Genomic DNA, 24,632 nt, shown 5'->3' with positions numbered 1-24,632 from the left:
GTCATTTCAGTGGAGTCGTTCCACCAGCTGAGCTAACCTGGAGGCTTGAAGGTAACAGCATAACTGTTGGTCAACAAAAAGTGCTGTGGAACTTAATATAGCCTTATGGCACTGGAACGTTGATTAACCAAATGTGTTCTGCAAACATTTTCAAGGTTGCAGTTGATTCAAAGAAGGATGAGTTCATGTCATTTGAGTGCTGGACAAAGCAACACAATACATTTAGGCTGATGCAGTTTCTTAGTTTTTTTTTTGTGAATCTCCACTTTTTAGATTTTCACTGAACTTTTTGGTTAAAGAGCATAATTTAGCAGGAATAGCTTGTCATGGATGACAGTGTTCATCGGCAAAGTTATGCACAAAATTATTGGCTCTGCAATGGCTTTTATCTTTGTGTTCAAAATAAACTTGTTGCTGCTGGTTTAACGGTGCAGTTGTACTGCCGTTTATGTACTGTAGGCCAACTGCCGAAGTCATGTTGTCGAGACCACTTGAATTCTGGAAGTTTTCGTTTATTCCTCCCTCTGTGCAGGTATTTTTTTTTTTTCTGGCTGTTCACACAGCCTTGGAGTAACGTCTTAAAATTTTGTCTTGTAGGTGGCGACAACCACATTGCCATCAACCTGATCGTTCAGCATGTCCACACGCAGCTAGTCTCGGTGAGGCTGTCATCAGATTCACAGCGTTACGAGACTGCTGCCATTAATTTTCTTGCACTTCCAACGCTGGTGTGATTATTTCCTGTCTCTTTTTTTTTCCCTCTTGTTCTTTTTTTTGCTTGGCACTGTAGTGTAGCTTGGCATGAGGCATGACTGTTTAATTTGCAGTGTTGATGGCTGCATGCTTTTTAACCAAGCTTATTCGCAAGTAGCTGCCTCAGGATTGGTATTAGAATGCCTCGCTTGGTCAATTGCGTTGCATGTCTTTTTTTCATTGCTCTTCTTATGAGGACATAATTTTCACAACATATTTTAGTTTGCTAAATGTAAGAAAGAATATTCACTTGGATCTGAGCTCCTGGGATGCTGGACTGTTGGGACAAGGGCTAAAGTAAGATAGGTACAACTCGTCTCACATAAATTTGTAATGTTCACAAACTTCAGTCTTCTTTAGAGTTGGAGCATATTATTATGTCTTGTTATGAATCACCAGAGAAAAACATAGATTTGGGGAGGAGGGCGTGCATGTTAGTAGTTATAGAATGTGAAAATGACAAGCCTTTTACTTGTGAGCTTGTCAAGATTATGTATCAGCTGAGTCTATAACTTTTTTTTTCATTAGCATGTGTGCTCAAGTCACAGAGCAGGCATGTGTAGCTTTGTGAACTTAGTTGAAGTTATTTGTTCCTCTGCATGCTGGAGAAAATGCTGCGGTTGTGCTCATGAAGGTGTATTTATTGGGCCATCTTTTCTGCCGAGCATTGTTGGTATGGTCAGTAAACAAAGTGCCAAGAACTACTAAGCTAATTTTGTCATGGTTTGTTCTCAATACTGCTTGCACGCTATGTATAGCGGAAGGCAAATTTCATTGATTGCACCTCTGGATTCAGCTACAATGTTTGGATATCCTTGCACTTGGTCCAGCCCCTGTATTTATATTATGCTTCACCCTTTGCTGCAAAATGAAAGTACCAGTGTGCCTACACTATAGTACCATGAAAGTTCCATGCGACTGGCATGACACTGCAATTATAGTCGCTCCAAAATGAGATATGGGTGCCTAAGGGGCCCTGAACCACCCCTCGGGCATGGTGCAATAACATAGTAACATATAACATAGTCCGTGGGCAGCATTCACTGCTGTGAACATCTCGGCCAGGTTTTGTTGTCGTACGTGGCATGTGGAGCTCGCAAGTAGAGTGCGAAGTTACCTTTCTCTAGAAATTTCTCTTTTCAAACAGAAGCCTGCTCCTCATTCTCTTCTGGACACTTGATTCCGTGATAAAGCAGATTCCCATATGCGGCTGTTATTCACAGCTGCGTTTGGCTATGTAGCGTAGGTACTGCACCCACCACGGAGTGCCGCCATGAGTCCACTGGCTAAGTGCACTGTGGCTCACTGAGGACGACCACATTTGTCTTAAGTTTAGCACGTTGTAGGCACCAAAATCGGAAGTCGTAGCATCCACGTTAACATCCAAAGTGAAATTTGAACTGCGCGTCTCAGTGGCATTTAGTTGTGGGCATGCCCCACTCTGCCATAGCCTTCGCAGTGCAAGGATTTGAAGAAGGAACAGAAGCACAGCAGATGCCGTGTTTGATTGCCAATAACTCTGCTTCTGCTGAATGCATGCAACTACTTTTTTGTGACGAAGTATTTCTGAAGTAGCCTATTTTCACTTTAAGTGCCTTTCTCCACTTTGATAAAAAGTGATTCAGGTCCCCTTTGATAATCATAGTTTGCCCGCTCATCATGAAAGGCTGTACTCAACAAGCACGCCTTTTCTTTAAGTAAGCGAAATGTTGAAATAATTAGGCTTCCTTGTTAAAAGTCAACTTTGTGTGAAATATTATATTACTAATCGCTGATTTGTCCATGAGAAGTATATTTGTTTGTTTCACGTTGCTTTGCATTGTCTGAATTGATTGCCTGCAGTGCCTGGTATAGAAGTAGCAAGTTCACGATAATGTAACAAACAGTGTGGTAAGGAGGAGGGCGGAGGTACCGTAAAAACTCGCATATAGTACGAGGTTTTTTCCTGTTATTAGCGTCCCAAATTTCCGCCTCGTACTATATGCGGATCCGGACAAAAATTGCAAAGTTCGGCTCGAAGTTTTGGTTTCGTTATTGCTCTGTGGCTACGGCTTGGCTTCGTGATATCTGCATGGCTACGACCTGGCTTTGTTATTGCTGCCTGGCTATGGCTTGCCTTCGCTATTGCAGCGTGGCTACGGCATCGTTTCTTTCTTTGTTGAGTGCGGACCTTGGCAGTTCACGTGTTAACCGCGCTTCGCGAAGTGCATCGTTTTAGTGAAGGAGCACAATGTCGGGAGCACGGAAGCAGTACTCGGCAGCTTTCAAGCAAAATGTGATTTTAGCGGAAGAGGAAATCGGCAACAGTGCGGGCGGGGAGGCAGTTTGGCGTCACCGAGGCACGGTGTAAGAATAGGATAGGTGGCTGAACGAAGGCCGTCCCGGCGGAAAAAAGTCGTGCATGTATCGCTTTGCCCTCGGCAGATGGCGCCACAGACACAAGGGCCTTGGTTTTGAACCAGAGAAGCAGGACGAGAGTCATTGCGGATGTGAAAAGCGTCAATAAAACGTTCGAATTCGCTTCTTACGGTAAACTAGATGCGTATGTTATTCGAGCTTGAGACGGAAACTTGTTTGCGATGAACGAAGCATACGTTTCACGACATTAAGCGTTCTCCGGGAGCTATGTAGTGCACGCGCTCATCCATGCCGGTATAGGAGCATGGCACAATGAGTCCAGCGCAACGGTAGTTGGCAATACTGATCAGGCTCCTTGACGCTGCAGCGAACTTTGTGAAATATTAGTGGCTACGATACATGACCCAACCACAGACCTTACCATGATGAAATGCCAAAACGTCCGCACGAAAACTAGTTTTACGTGTACTGTAACCTATATAAGCTCGCAGTTAAATTGTAATGGACTGCAAAACAACTTTCCAATGTGGCTATTCGAAGGCCGCATTTTTTAATAACTGAAGTTGAATGTTCTGGTAGAGGTTGTTGTGATGTTAGTGTGCAGGATGGCCTAGCCTTGGTTTGACGGCATTTCCTCCGCGTGAGTCAATCATATGGACGACTGTCATCTAAAAACCACGGACGCAAAAGCAGTAAAGTTTTGAGCAGATTGACATTTATTTGACATGTACAGAGAACATGCCATAAACTGAATTATTCGTACAAGCGTTAATGTTCCATAAACAAACCGGACACTGGCACACATGTCGCGCACACGGGTAAGTTCATGACGCCCATCATTTAATTCAGCACATTAAACGTAGAGTTTTCACCTACTGAAGCTTCGACAGCTTTCGCAGCTCCTTCGACTTATTTTTTGCCTCAGATTTCTGTTGTTTGCAGAACTGCCTCATTCTCATGGCTACATAACTGTGTAGCACGCCAGCCATAACTTCTTCTTTATGGTCGGCACAGGAGAACTGAAACTTGTACTTATCAAGCATGTTTTCCAATGTTAATTCATAGGCATTTCTGAGAGCCGCATGCTTGTGGAATTCCATCTCCGTTGCATGAAGCAACTGAAAAAGACTTCGCTTTGGGTGCAAAAGACCTCCCCTGGTTTTACACAGAACAAGGCTGCTTTCCGGCTGATGATGAAGTGCGCTTTCTTCCAATAACCCTTCACGGCATTTTGCACACGTTGTGCTTTTCAAGTACTTGCGGCATATAAAACCAGCTAAATAATAAATTATGCAATCTGCAGCTGCCGGTGCTTCATGCAAGTTGTCGAACACATGGTCAACGTCCTCTTCAGCAGCAACTAGGCCATCTAGCTTCTCTTTGAGTTGCTTAAGGTGTCCTTCTGACTTGACACTGTCGTCAAAAGCAAGTTTCAAATCTTTGAGCGTGAGTACAGGTGCACCTTGCCGAGATTCATTTTCAACTTGACAGTTTCCGAATTTAGGGGGTTTAATCAAACTGTAAACTGATAACATGTTGTAAAGCTGCAGAAATGTGGGCATAGATGGGTGGTCATTTTGGCCACCAGCCTGTCGGATAATGCCAAAAAAGCGTTCCAACACGTCTTGGTTAAGTTTTCCTGTTAAAACATATCTGAAACCGCACTCCTTTAGCAGGTATCTTGATAGTTCCAGTGCGGACAAAATAGTCACACGAAGGCCCTCAGCGGTTTGCTCGGTTAGGAAACTTGCTCTTGAGATTTTTCCTGATACGACTTCTTTTTCCCATTTATTTAACCAATGCAACGATGAGGCCAGGACCCTCAAATCTCGGCTGCCAACAGTGATGCTTTCCTTTGGATGGTTTCGGTTAAGAGCATCAAAAAGATCATTAAACCTTAGTGTGAATTCTACTGTTGCCTTGACATTTTCGAGCCCTTTTGTGCCTCTCTTCGAGTAGAATTCCAAGCCTTTCGATACACTCAAGCTGAACAATTGAGTGGCCAACTTCACCCGCATTTTTTCGGTCGTTGAAGGGTTGATGTGGGACAGAGTCAATTTGGGGCAAACACGCAAATTTCCCGGCTGTTTAGAATCCTCCATAAACAGCCTGTCAAAATGTGCCCAGTGAACACGATCGCCATTTACGCACAACACTTTCTGTGAAAGCAAACGGTTCCGAACGCATTTCAAAAGATGGGGTGCGTCAGAAAACACATATACGTTGCGTTTTTCATCAACGGGGTGGATGAAGTAGTTCCGGGTATGTTGCAATGCTCCAGTGACGCCGAATTCCTTCCACATCGCACGGTTCGTACTTGCGCCATCACAGACGACTGCGTCGACTAAGGCTCCCGCATCTTCAAGCAAAAATATTGCTTTTAAGACGAGCTGAGCGAGTACAGCTCCCTTTGTGGGGCCCTTGCTTGCAAACACAGCTATCGGCTGAGAGTACTTGTCGCCAAATGACCGAAAGGTAAATACAAGCCCGTGGTCAGCAAGGTCGTCGGGGGCCTCTGAAGAGTCTCCATAATCAGTGAAGCCACTGTATGTCATCGTCTTCGAATGAACTCGAATTTCCTTTCGGACGCGCATTTCGTCGAAAACAAGTATCCCGTGGCGTTGAAAATCGTCTTTAGTGGTCATCTTCTTCTTAAAGGCCGTGAAAAACCTCTTGTCAAAGCCACACCTGACTCTTATCATGCTCAGGTACTTGCGCACCGTCGTAACGCAAGGAAGGGGGAGCACCTCATTATCTCGCAGGAACGAGTATGCAGATGGGCTGCGTATGTGCAACAGCAAGCACATCAGAAGCCAATCCTCTGTGTACCGTCTGCTTTTTTTGTTCGTGAACCTCGCTGCTGCTACGCACTCCTTTACCACAGTCAGCTGAGCACTAGGGAGATCTATTCTGCGTAGTTTCTCACCCAGTTCTTCTTCTGACATTTTTTGCATGTGGATACGAGCTTCTGCAAGCTCCGCCGACATTTTTTTAAAGCGGTTGAGCAGACGATTTTTCGACCTTTTCAGAGCATAATTTGCCCGACGCAGTGCTGCAACTTTGTCCTTGCTCTGGTATGAAGTCAACGGACGCGTACCTGAAGGCCTAAGCCTGCGCTTTCTTTCTTCTGTTCTTTTCTGGTGCATTCGCAGGACGTTTGAAAGGCCAGAACATTTGTGACATACTAATAAGTTCGAGTCACTAGGGTCAAGAACAATAGAGCATCTCTTGTGCCGCCATCTCTGGTTGTTGTCCAGATATGCGCATTTTGTTTCAGCGTGCGGGTACTCCAGAGTGCTCGGTCCACCACTGCACAGTTTTGTCTTATCAACGTGCTCTAAGAAAGCCTTAACGTCATCCATAGTTGTTAAAGTACCTTCAAAGTGCACATCTGCCATTGAAACTGACCTGCCCATCACGGTTATGTTTGCCAGCATATCTTCATGAATTTCAACAATTTTAGTGGTTACGAACGAAGATGCGGTGCTCACTGGCGATAGGCCTGCATCTGACAGTAAACGGCTTACAGGTACTTTGGTGCGCTCCAGTTGGGAGAAGACGACGCTTTTTACTTCTCCAAAGTCGAGCAGGTGGTATCCCCATGATTTTGACGGAAGAAACGACCGTGGTAAATCGCCGAACAAGCTTGCGAACGCAGATTCCAGGGATGAGCTAGGTCCAGCAGATTGAGGCATATTATCACATGTCTGCTCTTCAAACGCATCCATGTCGTGCTCCAGTGCACTCGGCAACGCTTGAAACGAGCTCCCATTAACGCCACCACTGTCACTGCTACACGAGGCTTCTTGCTCGTTACAATCTTTTGATGAAGCGCATTTTCTTTTCGACTGCGACCACGGTTGTCTTTCCGCCGGGCGCTTCCTTGTTTTCACTGTTTTAGATAGGTAAGCCGGGCAGTCGGGAAATCTTGTGGGAACAGCATCGCTCGCCAGCGATGCCTTTCGCGGAGCACTCACCAAGACGTGTCCTTTGTAGTGCGCTGTCCAGGTCTTGGACACAAGGTGAGGCTCGAAGTGCTTTTCGCAGACGTGATCATTCGGCTGAAGGACTCGATCCTTCCTTGGGATAGCTCGACGCCAAAGGTTCAAGCGTTCTTCGTCTTTCGGTGGAGAAAAGAGAGACAGTTTCTCCGTACAGCCTTTGTAACCCGTTCTGCAGCGGGGAACAAAACATTTCTTGCCCATCACACTCACATGTGCACGCCTGACACCAGAAAAAGAAATGCCGAGCCGCGTTGGGATAGGAGCGAGCGGCGCTAACATAACCAATGTAGGCCCCTAACAATGTCGCGCCACCTGTCGGAGAGTGAACAAAACATGCACCAGTGTTGGGCACTGCCGCTCCATGTTTAGCGGCCGCCGTTCGCACACCTATCCTATTCTTACACCGTGCACCGAGGGAAGCATCCGTGGATGGCGACGGCAAAAAGAAGCAATTTTCGAGTGCAGCGGGACGCGAAGAAGCTTTCGCGGCCCGAAGAATGGGACATTCCCGGAAATAGAACTCAAACTGACGGAATTCGTCCGAGAACAGCAAGCCGCGCATCTTGCTGTGAGCGTGGAGCTCATGCAGGCAAAAGCTAGGGAGCTTGCGAGAGAAAAAGGCCTAATGAGCTCCACCTTCAAAGCAAGCAAGCATTGGATTTATCGGTATATGTGCCGTGCAGGATTTTCATTGCGCCGGAGAACTTCAAATTCGCAAAAGCTGCCGGAATCGTTTGAAGAGTTACTGGTGGCTTTCCAGCGCCACGTTATTTCGTTGCGCAAGTTGAAGAACTTTAAGCTAGGGCAAATCGGCAATGCTGACCAAACACCAGTTTATCTGGACATGCCATGAAAAGGGCTCGAAACAAGTTTGTGTCCGGTCCACTGGGAACGAGAAGACGCGTGTTACCGTCATGTTGTCATGCACAGCAGACGGCTGCAAGCTCCCGCCCTATGTCGTCTTCAAGCGCAAGACAATGCCGAAAGGTGAGCTGCCGAAAAATGTCATCGTTAAATGCCATGAGAAAGGGTGGATGAATGAGAGTCTTGTGCCCGACTGGATAAAGTTCGTTTGGTGTAGGCGGCGCGGTGCACTGTTGTCGTTCCCGTCCATCCTCGTGCTGGACGCGTTTCGTGGCCATTTGGCTGACTCGGTGAAGAAGCTGTTGCGTGATTATACTACTGAACTCGTCATTATCCCGGGTGGCATGACGTCTCTGCTGCAGCCTCTAGATGTTTGCGTCAACAAGCCTTTCAATGACGCAGTGAAGCGGTGCTATGCAGAGTGGATGCGGTCAGGTGAGCCTGCAGTGACGCCGACTGGGCGGCTGAAGCGGGCATCGCCAGCGACGCTGTGCAAGTGGATCGTGGACACATGGGCGAGCATTCCAGAAGACCTTGTGCGTCGCGCTTTCAAGAAGTGCGGGATCTCGAACGCACTCGATGGCACCGAGGACGAGTACCTCTGGGAGGATATGTCAGACAAGGAATTGTCCGATGAAAGCGCAGCGGAGGACGACAGTGAATGAAGTGCTGAGTCCGATTTAAATAAATGTTTGCCCCGAGTTTCTCTCACTCGTATTATACGCGGGTAAAACTTTTTTTTTCATTTCTCGTCCCAGAAATTTCACCTCGTATTATATTCGGGTTCGTATTATATGCGGGTTTTTACGGTAAGTAGCATAAACGAGGGCTCTTAACTAAACATTTATTATGTAAATGTACGTCTGTAAGTGCACACATTTTTCAACATTTCAGGAATAAACCTTTATCTGAAGGTCAACACTTACGTTATGTTACTTGCCACGTTTCTCCTCTTTACCACGCTTCTTAGACCAAGCGAGCATGGGTCATCATCTAACCAAATGCATGGCTAAACTGTGCATTATCTATAAATAATGAATTTGAACCAACTTGCCCATTTTTTTCTCGTTGGCACAGTTTCCGATCATTTGGTTTGGTTGGGTGTGTTTTACTTTGGATCATCTTGTTTCTTAACTTAAGGACCATAGCTAGTTGGGGGAGTCAGCACAATTTCATCTTTATCCACAGCATGAACAGAAGGAAGGACAAAACCATAGGAGTGCTGACTTGTGACACAAGTCTCGAGTCCTTCCTGTCCTTCCTTTGTGTCCTGTCTGTTTTCTTCGCCGCGCAGGTAAAGGTGCAGCTTGAACCTGTTGTCCGAATGGTGCATTCTATCCTGCTTCTTGGTTTGGAGACAGGTAACTAACGGTGGTGTCTTCCCTGTGGGCCTTCGTTTTGGTACCGCAGCGGGGCCTGAAGCTGCGCTCCAAGATGGCCGAATCGCACACTGGTCAGCCTCTCCCTGCCTCGCTGCACCTGTTGCCTCAGACGCCTCAGCTACGGGGCATCCACACCTTCATCCGCAACCGGGCCACGCAGCGTGACGAGTTCATCTTCTACTCGAAGCGGCTCATGCGCCTCCTGATGGAGTACACTGTGGCACAGCTTCCCTTCCAGGACGTTGCTGTGGAGACTCCCCAGGTGAACTGCATAGCTGGCGACCCTCCCGACCCTTTCGCAAAGCTTACGAATTTGGCTTGCCTATACAATTTGCTAGTGCAAGACTCCATACACCAAAGGGATGTTTGTTCCAGCACGTTTGCTCAGTTATTGTGATCTAAAAACAATGTGTTCCTTGTAAGTACTTCCTCTTCCGTATTTGCTGCTGCTTATGTGCTGTGCCTAAAAGTAGATTATTGTTCATAAAGTGCGCGTGCATCCCACGAAAAGGTGTGTGCGCAGCTCAACTTCATAAAAAAAGATGAAAAAACTGCGGAATTCTTACGAATTTTGATGTTCACAGGTTGGCAGGTATGGGGCTGTGCTCATGCTGTGTAGGGCACCTTTGACATTTAAACAGAAGTTTCTTAGGTGAAACTCTCCTGGACTTGGCTGACCATGGCTGCTTTTGCTGGGTGCTGCTGCTGCCGTCATGCTGAATAGCATACACATGAGACATCATTATCATCATTAGAATTGTCCTATATGTAGCCGCATCTGTACCACCCGTGCAGATGTGCTGGTGGCTGGTTCTGTTCTCTATGGAGTTAGTGAATGACTGATCGATTATTTGGACTCTGATAATTTGGACATGCTTGATTATTCGGACACCACCGCGGCATTGTCACTAGCCCCATAGAGCTGATGTATAAGGATGGCCAAAAAGTCGGAAACCTTGCAGTGCACATTGCGATAATTTGGATTCCGACTGCACGACCACGTGCTAATGTGGCCACTGAGTCAAGCAGAAATAGCGATATTTTCGTTTTGAGACGTAGCCGGCGTGGCCGTCAGCCATGTCGTTGGCGTTCTGCGAAACCAAAACTAGCGAAGCCTTGTCGGTCTAGTTGTTGCTGATGAGAATTCGGTGGGCGCATTGACTGTACTTCCGTCCACCTGTAGCGACACCATGACAATAGTTGGGATACAAGCTGCGATTGTGTGGAGACTCCTTCAGCTCAATTTTTTCGTGCTCTTGTCATCCACTGCTCGTGGCCGGCTGATCCTGTTGATAACGCGTGCGGAGTGTTGCTCTGACCACTGATGAAGCATGAAAAGTATGAAAAATAGCATAAAAGACACTGCTAGAAAATCACAGCCATGAAATGTCTCGACCAAGGTCAAGTGTATGCGAGCGCAGCAACCTGTGCTGACAAACTTGGGCCATATTCCTGAACGATCGCTTTCAAAGTATACCTTCATTTTCGCGACATTTCGCTTAACTAGCACCGGACTCATCCGATGCTAGAAGGAAAAATAAAAGGCAAAGAAAAGCAGTTTTTACAGGAAAAAACGTGAGGGGATCGTTACTTTGTACATGGAGATGCTGCTTTCGGAATCTGAAGGTTGCATTTAACCCTCTCCGCGCCAGTGATGAGTCTCGCTTGTCCAGGGATTTCGTTTTATCTGCCGAGTAGCACAGATGAGGGACAGTCATTTCATCATCTTGGTATAATTTCTGCACTATTAAATTGCACCAACTTCCCAGAAAGGAAATTTTTTTAGCGCACATTTAGCGGAAACTAAGCGGATAGTCTGCCTGCCCTGGGTTTTAAAAGTGGTGGCATGGAAGGGGATAGCTGCAGCAATGGCGGCCGCATTTTCATTGCTGGTATAGTGTCTTCGTACTGTTTTTAAGTGTTTCTTCAACCTCAAGTAAATAATTAGACTTGGAAACCTCCAGCGAGTCATGTTCGGAGGTTCCATTTAGTATACTGACGATTGTCGGAAAGATTTAGAGCCTCAATTGAACTATTTTGTGCGGACGGAGCTCGACAAAAATGCTTTGCCGCTGGCACATCTGTGATTTACTTTCCGCGTCCTGCCAGCAATGAAGCGTCACACAGAGGGTAACAAAAGTATGCTTGACTTCTGTTCCAAGAAATATTGTGCTTCATATAGACCGTTCCTGTGACCTTGTCTACCGGCAACATGAAAAAATAATTGACCATGAAAATTAACAAATGAACTGCTGATGTTGCAATAAGGAAAGCTGTTCACAATGAATCAGTGTGAAAAAATTAAGGAAAGTTCTATAATTTCCTGGTGAAAAAATTTGGCAGATTGAGCTGTATTTGACGTCTACGTAATACAAAGCATTCATGATTTCTAAAGAATGCTTGTACGAATAATGCAACTGTTGTGTACTGAGCAGGTATGTAGAGATTATAAGTCTAGGTGTTTACATTTGTAATAAGAGAGGCAGAATGATTGTAATGACAAGATATATGAATGGAAGCAATCTAAAACTCATTGGCACATATCCAGGGTTCCAGCACACATAATTTTAGATTTGCACAAAGGAGGGCGAGAAGGGCTCACCCACGAGGAAGTGGCTGGACATAGAGAATAATGCTGGCACAGAAGGTGTTGAACTGCAAATGTTTTTCATGTTTGCAACATACCGTTTGGTAATAACAACAGTCTTGAAAGGAAACCATCTCCCTGAGCTGTTTTGATGTATCGCAAGAATACAGTCAAATTTCGAATCACGCGGGACCGCTGAAAATTGTTCGTTATTCTGAAAGGCTATAGTGAAAGGCCAAAATTTAACCATTCCACCCATGAACCCATCAGTTAATAAGTTGACCATTTGAGCTATCCATAAAAATGCCGCTATTGGCTTTCGGCCTGCACTTTTGCTATTTTCCGTAGATTCCGTTGCCACGCACCACCGAAGCACCATATAGTATTCATCATCACCCGCGACATTGCAAGCAAGGAATTTTTGTTGGACAAGTGAAACGTATAAGAAGAATCTGCAGCGAAGACCACGATTATATCCACCACCATTTTAAATTACCTTAAAACAACGCTAGCAGAAAGGAACTATCCCCAAGTTGCTCTCGATAGAGCCTATGATGCCGTGTCAAGATTGGAGAGACAGTCGGAATTGCTGAAGAGACAGCCCACACTAGAATCTGACAGACCGCCGGCCTTTATAACGAAATATTCTAATGCACTCCCGAACATAAACATCCTAAGAAAATACCACCCAATATTATCAAGTAACGAGCGTCTGCGAAAAGTGTTCCCGGATGTACCTAGGGTTACCTATCGCCGAAACAGGAACTTTAAAGACATGTTAGTGCACGCAAAAGTCAGCCAACAGCATTCCCCCGTATAAAAGCATGTTGTCGACCTAGGTGCAAAACCTGCAGGCACCTTCAAAGTGACTATAAAAATAAAAGCACCACAAATAGTTATATACACATGAAGTCAAATCTAGCTTCACTTGTACAAGTTCGGATGTGATTTATATGCTTGAATGTTCCTTCTGTAAGAAACAATATATCGGTGAAACAGGACAATCAATGAATGTCAGATTAAACGGACATCGCGCGGACACAGCTAAAAAGCTTCCCAAAGCCGTCGCCGAGCATTTCAACCAACCAGGTCATAACTTTGATGAACTTAAACTCTATATCTTACAGTCAAATTTCCGTTCTGAACGAGAAAGAAAATATAGAGAATCATACCTTATCCATAAGTTCAAGACATTGCAACTAATAGGCATAAACGTTTCAAAGGGAGCGTTAGAATCTATTCGCTATGCTAAACTTTAATCTGTAGGCAACAACACTTAGTTTGATTTCTCGGCGTTCCCCCCCCCTTCCCCCTTTCCATTCCTCCTTTTTTTCTTTCTTTTTTTTCCGCCGGCGTGTCAGACGCCCTTGACACGCCGGCTAACACGCGTGCGTTGACAGACAGGGGTGGGGGGGTGGGGGTGGGGGGGAGTGGCCCTGGCCTTGACTTTGTGCACAGCGTTCCTTTACTCTGAATTCGACACGCTAACACTTTCCCTCGTTTCTGCACCCCCCGCCTCGCACCCTCTCCCCATTAGAAGAACCCCACCTATATATACTGTGGCGAGGAAAGCGTACGTCGCCTTGAAGAAGACAAGTCCACTTGTCGAAACGTTGGCTACTGCATTCACCTTGTTCACGTTTTGCTCACCGTCTTGAATTTCCATCTCCCATATTCCCCGCCTTTTCCCCATATAGTATTAAGAGGGACGTGCACAAAGCAGACGCTGACGCTGAGAAAACTACGGAAGAAAGGAAGTTTCATGTTGCCTCCAAAGTGCAATGTTTTTTTTGTTTGTTTTTCACATACCTTGCCATGGAAACCGCAACTGTCTCACTTGAGGCAGACGCCTGAACTTTTCCAAAGTGCGCCCGTGTGTAAACGACACCACCTGGAAAGTGCAAAGTGCGACCGTGTGGCATCCCCGCCAGTAAGGTGGTTACATTTCTCCGCGCATGTATCTAGTACAGCCGCAGAAAGAAGCACGAAAGGAACAGGCGTGTGCAGCAAGAACGGCAAGAGAAGGAAGAGACATGCCTCCGTTGCTGGGCAACACTTGCCTGGGCAGAGCATGCGCTCACAAAAGCCAGTGCGTCGTTGCATCCACAATAGATAAAACAAAAATTCTTGGTCGTTTTTTTTTATTGAGCACTGTCTCAGCTTTTCCGAACCCGTGCGCTCGGCGTCCACTTTCTGCGCCTTGTCATCTGCTAGCCTACAGTTTCGGCTGCCGTGAAAGATGCTCGGAAATTTAAGAAACCCCAGATTTCTGAATGTTACTTCACAGTACTGAGGTATTGCTAACATGACACGGAAACTGAATAACGATTGTTATTCTGAAAAGTTGGGTGTTCCGAAGCTCGTGGTACTGAAATATTTTTACATTGAAACCAGAAGAAGTCAGCAGGGAATACCTGAAAAGTTTGTTAATGCTGTGTTTGCAGTAAAGAGCTTTCACTATTTTCGTTCTCTTCACCGGTGGCATTTTCATTTTCTCGTCGTTGCAGGGAATCAGCTACAATGGAAAGCGCAGCGCAGCTGGCAAGATCTGCGGTGTGTCCATTCTTCGTGCAGGCGAGACCATGGAGCAGGCTCTATGCGACGTCCTCAAGGATGTCCGGCTGGGAAAGATTCTCATCCAGACCAATCAGAGCACGGGAGAGCCTGAGCTCTACTATCTACGCTTGCCCAAAGACATAAAGGTAAGCAGTCGCACTGCTTCCCATTGTAGTAAGCTGGCAGGTTTTTCGGTTCCCGAGAATGCGTGCAGCAGGAGTGACATTGAGTCACATTGAAATTGTGCAGAAAGTTTGGCTGCTGTTCTGGTAAGTGGATGTTCAGGGTGTCCCAGAAGCCTTTCCCCAATTACAAACATGCAGAAGGCATAAAATATGACACATAGACATGCATCTGTTATGTTGAAGTGCAGGTAACTTATTCAAGTTTTTGTGTACACATGCACAATTAATAAATTTTGATGTGTGCTGCTTTAGTTGTCTGGAGGATATCCAGGCGATATTCCAATTCCACCAATGTGCTGGTCAACATTTCGGTAATTTCGGTAAGTGTTGGTAATTCTGCGCTGTAATGCTGCATAATGCTGTATGTATGTACACACCAAATCTTGGATATGTCACATGCAATTCAACATAAAAGATATATGTCTATGTGTCATATTTTCTGCCTTCTGCATGTTTGTAAATTGGGGAAAGACTTCTGGGACACCCTGTATATTGTTCAAGATGGCCTTGGCTTTCTTGAGAGGTTGTCTTCTGTATACAGTGGCAGTGATGCGGTGATGTCATGTTGCATAGCCTGTCTCAACAATAGCAGCTGTGTGTAATAGTACAATGCGATCTTATCACATCATCTTATCGTGCCAAAGATAACAAAGTTTTTCTTGACTAAAGGCCTACCCCTTGCCTAATCATTCCAGGGGCTGCTGCTGCTAACCAAAGTTAACCAGACTGTAACCTGAATGTGCAAGTGCGTCGTCACATTCCTACTTCCTAATGCATGAGATCTGGATGTTTGAGTGCCACAAGTGTATGTGGAAGCTGTGGTGGTATAGTTGCTTTGGCATTGCGCTACTACCATATTTACTCGCATAACGATCGCACTTTTTTCTAAAAAAAATCAATGCAAATTCAGGGGTGCGATCATCACGTGGATTAAATTTCCCGCAAAAAGAAAACTTTTTCATCACACGTGTGCTGCGGGATGACAACAGGTCAACAAATAGGCAGCCAAAACAAAAATGGCAACCGGCGGAGCAAGTGGAATGCACCGGACATGATCTTTTTTCTTCTCGTGAGTACATTACGCGCATTGAAACAGTTTCTTCCGTATCAGTAATGAATAATATCATTGCTATCGGCAAGTTTGCAGCAATAACGTAGCCATGATCACTTTGAGGGGACAGAAACAGAGATGGGCGCGCCTAGCTGCCAGTGACATAGAAACCCATGGTGGGCACGCTGCGGTTAAAGCGATTAAAGCGATTAAGCGGTTAAAGGGTGCAGGGCTTTAGTTGATTCAGTTGTTGCATGCAGGACTACACAATCCTGCTGATGGATGCCACAGTGGCAACCGGTGCAGCATCCATCATGGCCGTGCGGGTGCTGCTCGATCATGACGTGCCCGAAGAAAACATCATGCTCGTGTCTCTGCTTATGGCTGAGTCCGGAGTCCACTCGGTGGCCTATGCGTTTCCCAAGGTGCGCATCATCACCACAGCCGTTGACCCTGTGGTCAGCGAGAAGTTCTACATTGAGCCAGGCATCGGTGAGTTCGTGCTCTTTTTGTTCAGGCTTTTGTTTGTTGCATATCAGCCTAGGAGTCTTGAGTTCATCTTCTTTTATTTTGTTACCTTGTAGTCGGTGTGTGACGGAGCTAATGGTAGGAAGTGAAGCATGGGTAACATGTGAGTAGCGTTGGGATACCAGGTGTTGTAGGTGTAAGCAGCGAGCACTTCGATGCTACAGATAGGTTATAAAATAAGTTAGCTAGCAACAAGATGGATTTGAAAAGCCCTGCTGTGTAATTCATTGCGGATATGTATGCTAACGTTATGATGATTGGAATGACCCAGGCGGGATAACTGGTTGGATGAGCGACTTTATGGGGCATGAACAGGGTATGCAGTGTGGCCATGTCATAGCTTCCTGCAGGCAGTCACTGTGTGTGTAGGAGGAACTGGAATTCAATGTAGAGCAGTTACGGTATTCTGGCAAAAGCAGCACTGCTGCCTTAACTCTACTATCTAGCATGCCAGGTAAGCTGTAAATGTGAGGGAAAGTTTTACTTCATTTTTCTCGCATCAGGCTCAGTGCACTGCAGACTTGTAAGCTTCACAAAAAAAAAGTAACCGATTACATTACTTCTTATTATTACTTTTACGTTACTTTCCTCGTAAGCCTTATTAACATTGCACAAATATAGTAAATAAAACAAGCTGGCCTGGCTCTTTCAGTCTCTCCTCTGCAGCCCTTCATATGTTGTTTAGCTTCCCTAACACTTGCCTTCCTCTCTCGTCTTCCCTCGTTTTCTTGTGAAGGTGGAAAGCAGACACATTGAAAGCTTGCTCAGTGGGCACACTGGAGGGAACGGTAGTGTTGTAATGTATGAATACCTTGAGCATGAGATAGCGGTTACTCAGTGCTGTGATGATTGCCTCTGGGTCCTCTGTGAAACACAGCACTTCATTGTTGCATAGTCTAGAAGAAGGTGCTCCCAATAGTACTCGTGGAAAAAAAAAACAAAAAACTGAAAGATTGTCAATAGGCGATTTCTTGGCATCAACGTCTTAATTGGACATTGCTATCGAAGCAAACGAGGAGACCTACGTATATGTCTCTATATGCACCACGCTATAGCGCATTGCTCACTGGCGAAGCTGCGTTTAGTGGTTTGCACTGCACATCTGAGCCTGTGCGACGTCCAAGGTGGTTTTCTATGCAGTGAAAACGGCTTTCTAAACACGTAGTTGCAAAGTTAGTGATCAAGTTAAAAAAAAAAAATTTGGATTGGTATGTACGATTACTGTAGGTGGGAAGTTGTTTTCCACTTTCTTACTTTTTTTTATTTGTATATGTAGGCAGAAGTGGTTAATTGGGCAGTGGAAAGGTGTCAGGTTCTTTATTGCCCTGAACAAAACTTGCGAACAACTTAATTTTGTCCATTTATTTTCTCTTCAGGCAATTTCGGCGATCGGTACTTTGGCACCGAAGCGTTGGAGTACTTGTGACGAAAGGAACAGTCCAGTGGTGGGACCGGCTAGCCTGTGCACTGCTCGGGAAAGCTCAGTGCCATGGTCTGCCCCCTGGCGTACACTGTGCAGTGATACAGCGTTGCACGAGGCTTATAATGTGCGACGAACGGTCTGTGATGCTGACGTCGAATCTCGCCTTCTCTGCGACAAATCATTGACAAGAGGCAGCGCCTAGTTTTTTTTTTCATATCTCGGAAAGGATGACCCATTGATGCTTGCCTTAATGTTGTTATGCAAGAGAATCCATTCATTGAACTTCTCAGGATATTGCGCCAGGAGCCATAGTTCAAAGTGTTGGTTCTCGGTGCATGTTGCTTGAGCTTGTGGTCATTCTTCTTGAATTATTGCTTTGGCGTCACCGTGACTGTTTCTGGCTTTCGAGTTGTGTTATTTTTCCAGGGTAATTTGGGCAACAGTCATGCATTTGTTAGTTTTTCTTTGTATGTCTCTTTTTCTCTTTCTGTATGGATATGCAGCAAGGCTGTAATGTTATGAAATTCACATTTACATCAAATTTTGTTCTATACAACATTAGTTCCTTGCAGCCAAGCTGAGGAAGACCTTTTTTGGACTTTTAGCCTACTTTGCCTTGTTTGAAACTTGAGATATAATCAGTCTGCTTGATGGAGGCAACCTAACATTTTTTTTGTCCTGCAATATGTGAAGCTCCTGGCTTCTACTAACTTATATCAGAGCTCAGTGACGTGGTTTTTTCACTGTGAAAGCCTCTGGAAAGGGAGACTGTCTGGTTTCGCTAGGCCTGTGAGAGCCTATTCAAGGCCAGAGAAGTTTGTAAATGCAGTCTGATGGTATTTTAATCTATGTATACGTAAATGGACGCGCATATGGTGCAGTTCTTCATTTGACAAGTCACAGTGCGAAATAATATAACGGACCAGAAAAATCTTTCTCGTCGCAACATGCCAAATGTCCAGCATTTGCTAGCTGCCGAACTGTACTGCCATTCTTGAGCTTACTGTCATGGGCAAAGCAGAATTGTGAGTGAAGGCATGCATTTATTGTTTTGTTAATGTGTCCCTCTATTTTGGCCTAATATGAATTTCCCCATTTGGCTTTGCCCTTATGATAATTACTTCTTTGTGATTAAGGGAACATGACATGTTTTGATGTTGGTATTTACTTGAAGTAAGTTCCTCACAGATAAAAGGCACCCGTCATTTGCATGTCCAGAGAGGCATGCGTGTCTTATGCTTGATATACCAGGCCATTGTTTCGATGATGAATCGTGTGTGATGTGTTACATTAACCATAGATACCGTATTTTACTCGCATGATGATCACGCTTTTCTGTAAAAAAAAAATATGACGCTAATTCAGGGGTGTGATCATTACGTGGGTTAAATTTTTCACAAAAAAAATGTAGATATATTTTTTTCCATGTTGCGTTTGCTGCGGGATGACAACAGGTCAACAAAAAATTGGAGGACGCTTAAGCTTCGCCTTCAAGAGTGGAACGCGACAGCGTTCCCGTCGACCCGCCAAGGGGTGTGAGACAATGGGCTATGGCGCAGCGACTACGCGCCCCGCATCGGATGCGGTGAGCGTCGAGCAACGCAGCGTTTGGCGCGGCAACGAAATGTGCGCCTGAGCAAGCGACGCACACCTGAGCCTTAGAAACAGCTCGTTTCTAAGGCAACACCGCATTCACTAGAGGCGCTTTTGTACCGCTTTGAAGCATCGAACTCGTGGCTCAGTGGTAGCGTCTCCATCTCACACTCTGGAGACCCTGGTTCGATTCCCACCCAGCAAATCTTGCAAGTTGTTTTTATTCATGAAGTGCCTGCTAGGATTTATCGCTCACGGCCAACGCCACCGACGGCACCGGCTTTTCTGCGACACGAGCTCCTTAACGCTGTCGCGTTAATAGGCGGCTGTCGCTGTATGTAGTGCAGGACACCAAAAAAAAAAAAGAAAATGGCGGCCGGCAGAGCAAGCCGAACACGCCGAATGCGCTTTTTTTCTTCTCGTGAGTACATTACGTGCATTGAAACAGTTTCTTCCATATCTGTAATGAATAATATCGTTAATATCGGCAAGTTTGCAGCAATAACAGCCATGTCCAATTTGAGGGGACAGAAACAGATAGGCGCGCTTAGCTGCCAGTGACGTAGAAACACATGGCGGGCATGCTGCGGGAACTGCGGAATTTGTCTTCACTACTATCCTAATACGGCACGTTTCCGCTAAGGGTGGGCTAATATCTTAGCTGTGTTACAAGCGTCGGCGTATGAATAGGGTACACTTCTAACCCATCAGTGTAAACGTGCTTGCTATCGTTGCTGCTCGCGGTTTGTTGCGTGCCCACGAGTGCAGACGAGAAGAATCGAAAGGCGCATTATTTGTTGTTGTTGTTGACCACAACCAGTATAAAGCCTACACATAATAAAGGCAAGTGTGGTTGTAGTTTTTTTTTTTTTGTCCTGGAAGTGCGGAAAGTGATGAAAGGAATAAAATGGGGGCATCTGCTTAAGAATGTTTGGTGTGTGCAGACCGCTTGGTTTGTCTTGAAGAGTCGTTCGCGTAGCATTCGACAGATGGTAAGCGCGATCATTATTACCTAGACTTGGCACACGACAAATCGCTGCGGCAAGTTCGGGGTGCGATCATCACACGGGAAATAAAAAAAATCAAATTTTGATGACAAAATTCAGGGGTGCCATCATTACGCGAGCGCGATCATTATGCGAGTAAATACGGTAATAACGTAGTCAGTGCACAGTTCACAATCGTGTATACAGTTGGACAATTCTAGCTTGTGTGGGTGTTTTTATATTTTGCATTATGGATTTAATACTGTACTTGACAATTTATGCGTCTAAGCGTTGCTTGGAACGTCGCGCATTCTGACTGCTGTGGAACTCTTCACGCAATGTTTTCATGTAGAGTATCGTGGATTTTAGCACGGCATATAAGAGAGCAGGGCAATGCTATTACGATGGGCTGTGGTAATGCACAGCCGTTGCTACGTGTGTGCCTTTTTCTTGTTTTATGCGATGCCACCCATGTCTCTCATTGTGTGTTCAACATGCATGTTAAAAGGGGCCCTGAAAAACGTCTCTAATATATAGAGTAGCATCACCATGAAATTACGTTGCCTTGCAAATCTCCCGCCAGAAAACAATTTTTCAAATCCTTCAAGCGCAAGTGAAGTTAAACATAGTTATGGCACCGATGAGCAGCATTCTCTCTCATTGCCACAAGCGCTGGAAGTTACACAAGGAAGCGGGCAAGGGAGTGCAAAGGAGTAATTACCCTCAGGCCCTGAGCAAAGGTTGAACGTCTTGGTGGCGAGACGGCTTGTGGTGGCACTCCGTGGTAGCCGCAGCATCTGTGCTATGCTTTTCGTCTCGAAGGCTGCGTGCAGTGCAAAGATAAATTTTTTTTCTGTCTTTTTGAGATTGCATAGATTATTTTTAAAAAATTTATTTAGCTCAAATGAGCAATAACTACTGAGTTTTTCTCGCAATATCAAAATCAACTAATAGCTGTTCTGGGCTACGCTTCTTGCCGTGATGCTGTGTAACGACATTGTGAAAGGGGGAGCAAGCGATTTTCCACTGCTTTTGAAGCAAGATTATGAAGCGCACCGTGGTGGCATAGTAGCTATGGCGTAGCACTACTCAGCCTGAGGGCGCGTCATCGAACCTTGGCTGTAGCAGCTGCATTTTGGTAGGGGTGAAATGCAAGAACACCTTTGTGCCGTGAATTGGGCGCACGTTAAGGAACCCCAGGTGGCCAACTTAATCCGGAGTCCCTCAACAGCGTACCTCACAATCAAGTCGTGGTTCTGGAACGTAAAACCCCAGAATTGAATTAATTTTTCTTTAGAGGGCAGCTCACAGGCACCCGGTCCTGTGGCAAGCGTCGTGGTCGTCCCTCGGTATCCTTGTAATTGAGCGAACGAGCACAGGAAAAATATTAAAAAGCGAATGCGGAGCACGAATGAAAGAAAAGTTGAAAGAAATGGAAGGTTGTGAAGAGAGCAAGAAGAGCAAAGCAGAGGAGGAGGGTACAGCAGAACCATGAGGGGGAAAGTGGAGGAGGGAGTTATGGCAAAAGTGTAAGAAGAAAAGCGTGCCACGCACGACGGGCTTTGCAGTGACGATGGCTACGAGATGGCGCCAGGTTAGCACGCGTCGTTTGTATGGAAACAAAGCGCTGCACGAGCGAAGCTCTTGTTTGCCCCAGCTGCTGTGAATCGTGCCCTCACATCACGATTAGTGAGGCAGTCTCACCACACTTCACTCCGTTTGCGATGCGCTGCACGAGACATTGTATGCACCAGCCAATATATCGCATAATGAAAACTCGTGTACAGCTGCACTCAAATTTTGCGTTAGGTAGTATTGTAATCGTCGGTGAATTTTTTTACCCAAGATTGTAAATTCTCTGCTTGCAATAATAGTATTTGGCTCGCATGTTCACAGGAGCTTCTTTAACATATTGGCAACATTTTCTTACTACGTTCGAAAGGTGTTTCAGGGCCCCTTTAAGAGAAGCGAGTTTTGTACAAGCTGTTTTGAAGTGTGCAGGCCAAGCTGACACTCGCAGTTGACTGCTACTGTTTATTTTGGCTGCACACATTTTTGCATTGCAGGTTACCGAGTTTTTCTGCTGCAAAATCCAGTGCACATGATCTTGGAAGTGCGGCAGTGGGTGCACCTCCTGTGTTTTACAAAGCCCAGCTGCTGCATCATAGTCTTCACACTGGTTCCTTTTTATTTTGTGATGATATACACCGGGAGGGCAGATGTTAACGTGTTAGTCATGGTCGTATTGTCTCTACAGGTGATGCTGTGTTATTTTGTGCTTGTGTTGCTGAAGGCCATTAACAGTGGAATACTGTTGTGAATGAAATTGCGTCTGTCGTGGAAATACCGTCATTGTATCTGAAATTTGTTGCAAGTGTGTTCGTTACACGCTAATATTGAATAGAAGTATTTTGGGTTTACTTCACTATGTTGGATAATTCATTATATCATTGCTGTTTACGTGGAGGTTTGACTATAAAATTTTCGGCAAGCCTTTTGCTTGGCAGCCTAGAGTTCACTTCGAAATGGTGCCAGCGTTGCTGGCTGTAACATTGGGACCCTCTGTTTTCCCTTGTGCGTAGTGCACATTCAGAATTTGTGATACAGGCCTTGAGGCTTTTGGGTATTTTCTTTCTCCTTATTTTTTTTACCCATGAATAAGGCATCCCTAGTGCTTACCGGGATGGCCTTAGTGTATGTGCACTTTTCATGGCTGTCCTCGCTGTATAATTCGACAGCACAAAGTCATTTCTTTGTACAGTTTTGAATATGTCTAGTTACAAAATAAAACTGGGATATCGGTGCTTTTCCCGAAAATCTCTTTTGGAAAGAATGAACAAGGGCCTTGGCCTGGTGCCGTCATATTGACAGGCGAGTTATCACATGGATTTATGACCATTAGAGAAGTTTTCCGAAGAGGGCATGGCATGGTGGATGTACAGTTGAACCTGTTTATAACGAACTCCATAGTTCTGCGAAAAGGTGGTCGTATCAATTCCTTATAAGTGAACTCTCCCTTCAAAACACGCAAGAATTAACGATACTGAAGCTGGCCGCCGGCAGTTACGGTTCAGCGCCACTTTGGTCCGCAAATCGTGTTTGGAGTTCTTTCATTTTTTTGTTCCCAACACTTTCCCGCATGCTGCAAGTTTACATTCAAGCGTTTGCAGAACGAAATGCCTCGCCGTAGCCGGTTCCCATCTGCCGTTTTGGAACTACGATAGCTTGCGATGTAATTTACTATCGGCGAGACATGAGCGAATTCCACATATGGTAGCGAAGCGTTCTAGTTTGGTGGAAGCGAGGACTACAGCGACATGCCGACATTTTTGCAAAGATCTTGTAACGGCGGTACACGGCCACCACACACGCACCGGGAGCTGCGAAGTTACGTTTTCTAAGTCGGTCATGTCGGAAAAGTAGGAAGTTCGAAATGTATTGGAAAACCATTGCGATCCGTTGTCGGCAACGACTTGGAAAGGACGCGTCGGCAAACCGTTCCGACAACGGCGTAGTAACCACCGGCTCTGCAATTTTGAGGGGCAGCGAGGCGTGTTGTTTTCCAGCCGACCCGGGGCCACCTGAGTGTCGGCAGCAACTGCAGAAAGCGTCACTTGAGCGGCCATTACTCGGGCCTTAATAGGCGCAATGCCGCACGGAGAACTGCGCAAAAAACGCCGCAGTGTCTCCCGAAAGGTGAAGCGTCGATGGCGATAATTCGGTAGACAACTATGGGGAACCAGCGTTGGCCAGGAGGCGCTGCGACAGTTTTCGTGTGTAACTAAAATATGCTGACACCGTCCGGTAGGCAGGCTACGAAGATGACGCGACACTTTTAACGATAAGAGACGCGTGCCTGTGTCAACGTTTGCATAGCCCGATGCGCCCGGCCCAAGTTCTGTCCGTGGCCATGCGCGTTGCGTTAAGCGCATGCGCTGCTACGTCCTAGCGCGTTGGCTCCCTGACGTGTTAGAAGCACTGAAAAGTGTCTCGAGATGATCGGTGAATTTGCTGACACGAAATCGCTGCATGTGCTACTGGAGACTGTCCACCGCTCGCTAGTCTGTGTGTTACGCACCGATGATGGCACGCGAAGATTCAGCGCTGGCTGCCCATACGAAAAAAGATGTTTTATCGGCGGTACAAACTTGTAAACATTCGCTTACTAACTAAATTAACAAGCATGGTGTCGCGCGCGCTCGAACAAACATGAACTCGCTGTCGAGACGCTGTATTGAGGAAGGGCGGCAGCAGCAGCGAGCGAATTGACCTTCGTGCTGCCTCCCGATCCAACGCGAAGTGGCGAAAACACAGCGCACACGAAGCTATCAGCACTCGGTGCACTCTGTCCCCATCGCACAT

General features: G+C 45.8%; 1 protein-coding gene across 9 annotated transcripts in view; it reads left to right on the top strand.

Annotated features, from left to right (window-relative positions):
- The window catches only part of l(2)k01209 (lethal (2) k01209), a 35,758-nt gene extending 12,671 nt beyond the window's left edge, over positions 1–23,087 (top strand). For all 9 annotated transcript variants that reach the window (XM_065439494.2, XM_065439498.2, XM_065439495.1 and 6 more), the window contains 5 exons: positions 598–659; positions 9,390–9,623; positions 14,456–14,650; positions 16,001–16,232; positions 17,645–23,087. In XM_065439494.2, the coding sequence (XP_065295566.1) occupies positions 598–659; positions 9,390–9,623; positions 14,456–14,650; positions 16,001–16,232; positions 17,645–17,694 (773 nt within the window). In that variant the 3' untranslated portion in view covers positions 17,695–23,087. The remainder of the gene's footprint in view (positions 1–597; positions 660–9,389; positions 9,624–14,455; positions 14,651–16,000; positions 16,233–17,644) is intronic.
- Positions 23,088–24,632: the final 1,545 nt, after the last annotated feature.

This window comes from Dermacentor albipictus, chromosome 6 (genome assembly GCF_038994185.2).
Source record: "Dermacentor albipictus isolate Rhodes 1998 colony chromosome 6, USDA_Dalb.pri_finalv2, whole genome shotgun sequence".
Lineage (NCBI taxonomy): Eukaryota > Metazoa > Arthropoda > Arachnida > Ixodida > Ixodidae > Dermacentor > Dermacentor albipictus.
The sequence above is the reverse complement of the archived record's forward strand: the minus strand, read 5'-3'. Positions and strand labels throughout refer to the sequence as shown.